The sequence below is a fragment of the Osmerus eperlanus genome, chromosome 14, assembly GCF_963692335.1.
Source record: "Osmerus eperlanus chromosome 14, fOsmEpe2.1, whole genome shotgun sequence".
Classification (NCBI taxonomy): domain Eukaryota; kingdom Metazoa; phylum Chordata; class Actinopteri; order Osmeriformes; family Osmeridae; genus Osmerus; species Osmerus eperlanus.
The window spans coordinates 18,084,409-18,092,708 of NC_085031.1; the positions used below are offsets into that span (position 1 = coordinate 18,084,409).

General features: G+C 48.6%; 1 protein-coding gene across 2 annotated transcripts in view; it reads left to right on the forward strand.

Annotated features, from left to right (window-relative positions):
* The window catches only part of LOC134033393 (sister chromatid cohesion protein PDS5 homolog A), a 31,245-nt gene that overhangs the window by 19,976 nt on the left and 2,969 nt on the right, over positions 1-8,300 (forward strand). For both annotated transcript variants that reach the window (XM_062477529.1, XM_062477530.1), the window contains exons 17-18: positions 3,630-3,745; positions 7,818-7,923. In XM_062477529.1, the coding sequence (XP_062333513.1) occupies positions 3,630-3,745; positions 7,818-7,923 (222 nt within the window). The remainder of the gene's footprint in view (positions 1-3,629; positions 3,746-7,817; positions 7,924-8,300) is intronic.

Sequence of the window (8,300 nt, forward strand, 5' to 3'; positions counted from 1 at the left end):
CCAGTTAATTCCTGCTGCCTCAACACACACACCGCTAACCAGTTAACTCCTGCTGGCTCAACACACACACAGCTAACCAGTTAACTCCTGCTGCCTCAACACACACAGCTAACCAGTTAACTCCTGCTGCCTCAAGACACACCGCTAACCAGTTAACTCCTGCTGCCTCAACACACACACAGCTAACCAGTTAACTCCTGCTGCCTCAACACACACACAGCTAACCAGTTAACTCCTGCTGCCTCAACACACACCGCTAACCAGTTAACTCCTGCTGCCTCAACACACACCGCTAACCAGTTAACTCCTGCTGCCTCAACACACACACAGCTAACCAGTTAACTCCTGCTGCCTCAACACACACACAGCTAACCAGTTTACTCCTGCTGCCTCAACACACACACAGCTAACCAGTTAACTCCTGCTGCCTCAACACACACACCGCTAACCAGTTAACTCCTGCTGCCTCAACACACACAGCTAACCAGTTAACTCCTGCTGCCTCAACACACACAGCTAACCAGTTAACTCCTGCTGCCTCAACACACACCGCTAACCAGTTAACTCCTGCTGCCTCAACACACACACAGCTAACCAGTTAACTCCTGCTGCCTCAACACACACAGCTAACCAGTTAACTCCTGCTGCCTCAACACACACACAGCTAACCAGTTAACTCCTGCTGCCTCAACACACACAGCTAACCAGTTAACTCCTGCTGCCTCAACACACACACCGCTAACCAGTTAACTCCTGCTGCCTCAACACACACAGCTAACCAGTTAACTCCTGCTGCCTCAACACACACACCGCTAACCAGTTAACTCCTGCTGCCTCAACACACACAGCTAACCAGTTAAGCTAACCAGTTAACTCCTGCTGCCTCAACACACACAGCTAACCAGTTAACTCCTGCTGCCTCAACACACACACCGCTAACCAGTTAACTCCTGCTGCCTCAACACACACAGATAACCAGTTAACTCCTGCTGCCTCAACACACACACAGCTAACCAGTTAACTCCTGCTGCCTCAACACACACACAGCCAACCAGTTTACTCCTGCTGCCTCAACACACACACAGCTAACCAGTTAACTCCTGCTGCCTAAACACACACACAGCTAACCAGTTAACTCCTGCTGCCTCAACACACACCGCTAACCAGTTAACTCCTGCTGCCTCAACACACACCGCTAACCAGTTAACTCCTGCTGCCTCAACACACACACAGCTAACCAGTTAACTCCTGCTGCCTCAACACACACACAGCTAACCAGTTTACTCCTGCTGCCTCAACACACACACAGCTAACCAGTTAACTCCTGCTGCCTCAACACACACACCGCTAACCAGTTAACTCCTGCTGCCTCAACACACACAGCTAACCAGTTAACTCCTGCTGCCTCAACACACACAGCTAACCAGTTAACTCCTGCTGCCTCAACACACACCGCTAACCAGTTAACTCCTGCTGCCTCAACACACACACAGCTAACCAGTTAACTCCTGCTGCCTCAACACACACAGCTAACCAGTTAACTCCTGCTGCCTCAACACACACACCGCTAACCAGTTAACTCCTGCTGCCTCAACACACACACAGCTAACCAGTTAACTCCTGCTGCCTCAACACACACAGCTAACCAGTTAACTCCTGCTGCCTCAACACACACAGCTAACCAGTTAACTCCTGCTGCCTCAACACACACACCGCTAACCAGTTAACTCCTGCTGCCTCAACACACACAGCTAACCAGTTAAGCTAACCAGTTAACTCCTGCTGCCTCAACACACACAGCTAACCAGTTAACTCCTGCTGCCTCAACACACACACCGCTAACCAGTTAACTCCTGCTGCCTCAACACACACAGATAACCAGTTAACTCCTGCTGCCTCAACACACACACAGCTAACCAGTTAACTCCTGCTGCCTCAACACACACACAGCCAACCAGTTTACTCCTGCTGCCTCAACACACACACAGCTAACCAGTTAACTCCTGCTGCCTCAACACACACACCGCTAACCAGTTAACTCCTGCTGCCTCAACACACACACAGCTAACCAGTTAACTCATGCTGCCTCAACACACACAGCTAACCAGTTAACTTCTGCTGCCTCAAGACACACCGCTAACCAGTTAACTCCTGCTGCCTCAACACACACACAGCTAACCAGTTAACTCCTGCTGCCTCAACACACACACAGCTAACCAGTTAACTCCTGCTGCCTCAACACACACCGCTAACCAGTTAACTCCTGCTGCCTCAACACACACCGCTAACCAGTTAACTCCTGCTGCCTCAACACACACACAGCTAACCAGTTAACTCCTGCTGCCTCAACACACACAGCTAACCAGTTAACTCCTGCTGCCTCAACACACACACAGCTAACCAGTTTACTCATGCTGCCTCAACACACACACAGCTAACCAGTTTACTCCTGCTGCCTCAACACACACACCGCTAACCAGTTTACTCCTGCTGCCTCAACACACACACAGCTAACCAGTTTACTCCTGCTGCCTCAACACACACACAGCTAACCAGTTAACTCCTGCTGCCTCAACACACACCGCTAACCAGTTAACTCCTGCTGCCTCAACACACACACAGCTAACCAGTTAACTCCTGCTGCCTCAACACACACAGCTAACCAGTTAACTCCTGCTGCCTCAACACACACACAGCTAACCAGTTAACTCCTGCTGCCTCAACACACACACCGCTAACCAGTTAACTCCTGCTGCCTCAACACACACACAGCTAACCAGTTAACTCCTGCTGCCTCAACACACACACAGCTAACCAGTTAACTCCTGCTGCCTCAACACACACAGCTAACCAGTTAACTCCTGCTGCCTCAACACACACCGCTAACCAGTTAACTCCTGCTGCCTCAACACACACCGCTAACCAGTTAACTCCTGCTGCCTCAACACACACAGCTAACCAGTTAACTCCTGCTGCCTCAACACACACACAGCTAACCAGTTAACTCCTGATGCTGAAATTCAAACAGTAAAATGTATATCCCAAAAATTATATTAATAAAAATGACATTTTCAAGTTTCAGACATTCAAATTGAACAAAATTCAGGCTGCTGAAATTCGAACGGTGAAATTCAGATCCCCAAAATTTGAGGGCAAAAAATCAGAATCAGATTATTATTTGACGATAGAAAAACATGTTAGTGTGCTTGCGATTGGGTCTGGCGAGTGTCGATCGGGACCTGGATACCACGCCACCACACATCTCTACTGCCAGACTCTGGCTCCAAACCACATCACCAGCGCAAGATGGCAGCACCCGTATACGGGATATTTTGGCATTATTTTCGTACAGTGGGAGAAAGCGGAGATGTTGCCCCTTGGTTCGTTGTAGTGAGAGAGAGAGAATGTGAGCAGGGCAAGAAAGGGCTGAGTGCATCGATGCGCTGCGCGCAGCACTAATGTCAAATATTTTTTTGACATGTTAAACAGTAAAAAAATAAATAAAACACAAATAAATCAATGTATAGGAAAAACATTCAGCCATGTCCACACAAACATACAGATGGTGATTATTGTGTGCCGGGTTGCATAAATCTGCCGATGTAATATTAACGTGTGTGTGCTTTCAGAGGGAGATCACCCGTAAGCTCACCTTCCCCAAGCAGCCCACCAACCCCTTCCTGGAGATGGTGAAGTTCCTGCTGGAGCGCATTGCCCCTGTCCACATCGACTCAGAGGCCATCAGGTACCACACACCTGCACACACCTGCACACACCTACACACACACACCAGGGTTTCTGCGGGGTCATAACAATTCAAAAATTCTGAACTTGAAATTTAAGGACGTAACTCTTGTGCTGCCTTTGGGTCACATGACCCAAAGGTTCACAACGAACCATCGTTGTGTTTACCCAATTTTACCCAATACACACTGCAAAAAGCAGTGTGTTCTATGGGCATATGTGAAGCCCTCTGTGACATGCTTGCGTGTAAAAAGGGCTATACAAATAAATTTGATTTGATTTGACCCAATACAAAAACAAATCAATATAATTTTCTTTTAACCTTCGCAAAGTGTGGGGTCTGAGACAGCCCGACAGTTAAAAGAAAATGCTTCACTTTGTTTTTGTATGCGGTAAAGTTGTCGCAATACGATGGTGGGTCACAATGACTGATGGGTCAGAATGACCCGAAGATAACACAAGGGTTAAAACGTCTTAAAAACGGCCAGATTTTCATCCGAGGTCTTAAATTTCATTTAGTCAGGTCTAAAAAAGGTTTTACCCTCATTCATTTCCAGAAACACTGGCCTCAGAAAGTTACAAAGTAGGAAAAAAAAATTGTCGTAGCCTACAAAGCGGAGCTCTAGAGTCTTTGCTACAAAACCAGCAGAACGCTGCCCTCAGAACGTTGGTTCGGTGTTTTGTAGTTCCTTATGGGGGATCTTGGTGTTGGTCTGTACGCAGTGATAAAACTACAAATCCTGTGATAAATGCAATACCTGCCCGCGAAATACGTCAGCTTCTCCTCAGAGTTTGTTAAAGTTCGGCTACTTGTGGAAAATGGGAAAGTGTACTTTCAACGAGACATGGCTAGATCACAGTGATTTCCGCTGTTGGTTACAGGCGGTACCCAGCTCCAGGTACAAGGCTCGCTGCAAACTTTGCCCAAAAAATATTCAATTAGGGACTCTGGGTGTGAAGGTGCTGGAGTCACACGCCAGAGCGGAGAAACACAAGCTACACACTTTCTATTTGAGGGCAAGTTTGTTTAGCCTATTTTCATTTTGTGGGTAAGGTTTTGGGGATTTGGCACGTTGTTGGGTGTGGAAGGTTACTAATGTGATTGCTTTATCTGTAAATTAAATTAATGCTTTTTCAATGACTGAATTAATTGAAATATCATTCATCAATTTCAGAATTTCTTTGATTTGAATATTTTTTTGGTAATGCGTCGTGTAGGTGTTAAATTTCAGTCTTTATGGTCTTAAAATGTCTTAAAAAGGTCTTAAATTTGACTTCCTGAAACCCTGAAACACATATACACACACCTGCACAGGCATGCTCACAGGCATCATGTCCCATAGTCTCTCCCATCATGGTGGGAGGCAGTCTGCACTCCTCCACCTAGTGGAGGCCAGGTGTAACTGCAGCTCTCTCAGAATCAGAATGGGATTTATTCGCCATGAAAGTTTGCACAGACAAGGAATTTGCTTTGGCAGGAAGGTGCATACAATAAACATATACCTAAAATTTAAATATGTGGACTATCTATACTAAGGGTACATAAACTAGCAGTACTAAGTGGGATTAGAATAGAATTAAATATACAATAAAATATAAGTTGCCGTAAATTACAATATAAAAATACAAATATTACAAAAAAATACAAATGTACAAGATACCATTTTGTAATGCAGTGCAAAAAGCAGTGTGTTTTAAGCAATAAGTCATTAGAGTCAGTGTGGTCCCTTGGCCTTGTTGAAGAGGCCAACAGCGGAAGGGAAGAAACTGTTTTTGTGGCGTGAGGTATTGGTCCTGATGGACCGCAGCCTTCTGCCGGAGGGGAGTGACTGAAACAGGGAGTGTCCAGGGTGGGAGGAGTCGGCCACAATCTTCCTCGCTCGCCTCAGGGTCCTCGAGGTGTGCAGGTCCTCGAGGGTAGGCAGATTGCAGCCAATCACCTTCTCAGCAGTGCGGATGATACGCTGCAGTCTGCTCTTGTCCTTGGCAGTGGCAGCAGCGTACCAGACGGTGATGGAGGAGGTGAGGATGGACTCAATGATGGCTGAGTAGAAGTGCACCATCATTGTCTTTGGCAGGTTGAACTTCTTCAGCTGCCGAAGGAAGTACATCCTCTGTTGTGCTTTCTTGATGAGGGAGCTGATGTTCAGTTCCCACTTGAGGTCCTGGGAGAGGATAGTGCCCAGGAAGCGGAAGGACTCCACAGTGTTGACTGGGGAGTCACACAGGGTGATGGGGGTGAGTGGGGCTGTGTTCCTCCTGAAGTCCACAACCATCTCCACTGTCTTAAGAGCATTGAGCTCTAAGTTGTTCTGGCTGCACCAGGTCACCAGGTTGGCCGCTTCCCACCTATAATCAGACTCGTCTCCACCAGAGATGAGCCCAATAAGGGTGGTGTCGTCCGCAAACTTCAGGAGTTTGACGGACGGATGACTGGAGGTGCAACTGTTGGTGTACAGGGAGAAGAGCAGAGGAGAAAGGACGCAGCCCTGAGGAGATCCGGTGCTGATGGACCGGGAGTCAGAGACTTGTGTTCCCAGCTCAACGCACTGCTTCCTGTCAGACAGGAAGTCTGTGATCCACCTGCAGGTGGAATCAGGCACGTTCAGCTGGGAGAGCTTGTCCTGAAGCAGGGCGGGGATGATGGTATTGAAGGCAGAGCTGAAGTCCACAAACAGGATCCTGGCATAGGATGCTGGGGAGTCCAGGTGCTGTAGGGTGAAGTGGAGGGCCATGTTAACTGCATCGTCCACAGACCTGTTGGCTCTGTAGGCAAACTGCAGGGGGTCCAGTAGAGGGTCAGTGATGGATTTAAGGTGTGCCAGCACCAGGCGCTCGAAAGACTTCATTACCACAGAGGTCTGGGCGACGGGTCTGTAGTCATTATGTCCTGTTGGCCTTGGCTTTTTGGGCACAGGGATGATGGTGGAGGACTTGAGACAGGCTGGCACATGGCATGTCTCAAGGGAGGTGTTAAAGATGTAGGTAAACACCGGAGACAGCTGGTCAGCGCAGTGCTTGAGGGTGGCTGGAGAGACAGAGTCCGGCCCAGCTGCTTTGCGGGGATTCTGCTTCTTGAAAAGTCTGTTAACTTCACCCTCCTGAATGGAGAGTCATCACTGTAGAGGGGGGGGAGGTGGGAGGCCTCCTGGGTGGGAAGGGGTAGTTCAGGACTGTCCAATTGTCTTTCAAATCTGCAGTAGAACTCATTCAGGTCGTTGGCCAGGCGGGAGTCGTTAGTGGAGTGGGGGGCTCTGGGCTTGTAGTTGGTAATCTGCCTGAGTCCTCTCCAGACAGAAGCAGAGTCGTTTGCAGAGAATTGGTGTTTTAGTCTCTCTGAGTACAGTCGTTTAGCCTCCCTCACCGCCTTGCTAAACCTGTTCTTCGACTCCTTGAAACTGTCTTTGTCCCCACTCCTAAACGCGGCCTCTTTCTCTGACCTCAACCTTCTGAGTTTAGCTGTAAACCAGGGTTTGTCGTTGTTGTAGCTTACCCTGGTGCGTGTTGGTATACAGCAGTCCTCACAGAAGCTGATGTATGATGTCACAGCCTCTGTGAGCTCATCCAGACTATTGGTAGCAGTCGTGAACATGTCCCAGTCAGTGCAGTCCAAGCACGCCCGCAGATCCTCCATAGCTTCACTGGTCCACTGTTTCGATGTCCTCACAGCAGGCTTACAGCGCTTTAGCTTCTGCCTGTATGCAGGAATCAGGTGGACCATGGCGTGGTCAGAGTGACCCAGTGCTGCTCGGGGGACCGCATGGTATGCTTTGCTGATTGTAGAGTAGCAGTGATCCAAGGTGTTTCCTTCTCTGGTAGGGCATTTGATGAATTGTCTATATTTTGGGAGTTCTTGAGTGAGATTGCCTTTGTTAAAGTCGCCTAGCACAATAACCAAGGAATCCGGATTTTCATGCTCCACACTCAGTATCTGGCTGGCGAGAGATCTCTTGCCTCTAACTACCTGGTTATGGTTATATATAAGTGCTAACTACCTGGTTATGGTTATATATAAGTACTAACTACCTGGTTATGGTTATATATAAGTACTAACTACCTGGTTCTCTCTTCAGCGCATTGGTGAAGCTTCTGAACAAGTCCATTGAGGGAACAGCTGATGATGACGAGGAGGGCGTCACCCAGGATACTGCCATCCGCTCTGGACTGGAACTGCTGAAGGTAGGGAGGGAAGAGAGGGGAGAGAGGAGAGGGGGAGGATAGAGAGGGAGGATGAAGAGGGGAGAGGGAGGATAGAGATGGAGGATGAGAGGGAGAGGGGGAGGATGGAGAGGGAGGATAGAGATGGAGGATGAGAGGGAGAGGGGGAGGATAGAGATGGAGGATGAGAGGGAGAGGGGGAGGATGGAGAGGTAGAGGATGGAGAGGGAAGAGGGGAGAGGGAGGATAGAGAGGGGGAGGATGGAGAGGGGGAGGATGGAGAGGATGGAGAGGGAAGAGGGGAGAGGGAGGATAGAGAGGGGGAGTATGGAGAGGCAGAGGGGAGTGTCAGAAAAGTTGAAGATGTAACCCTTTATCCTGTATAAGAATGATACTGT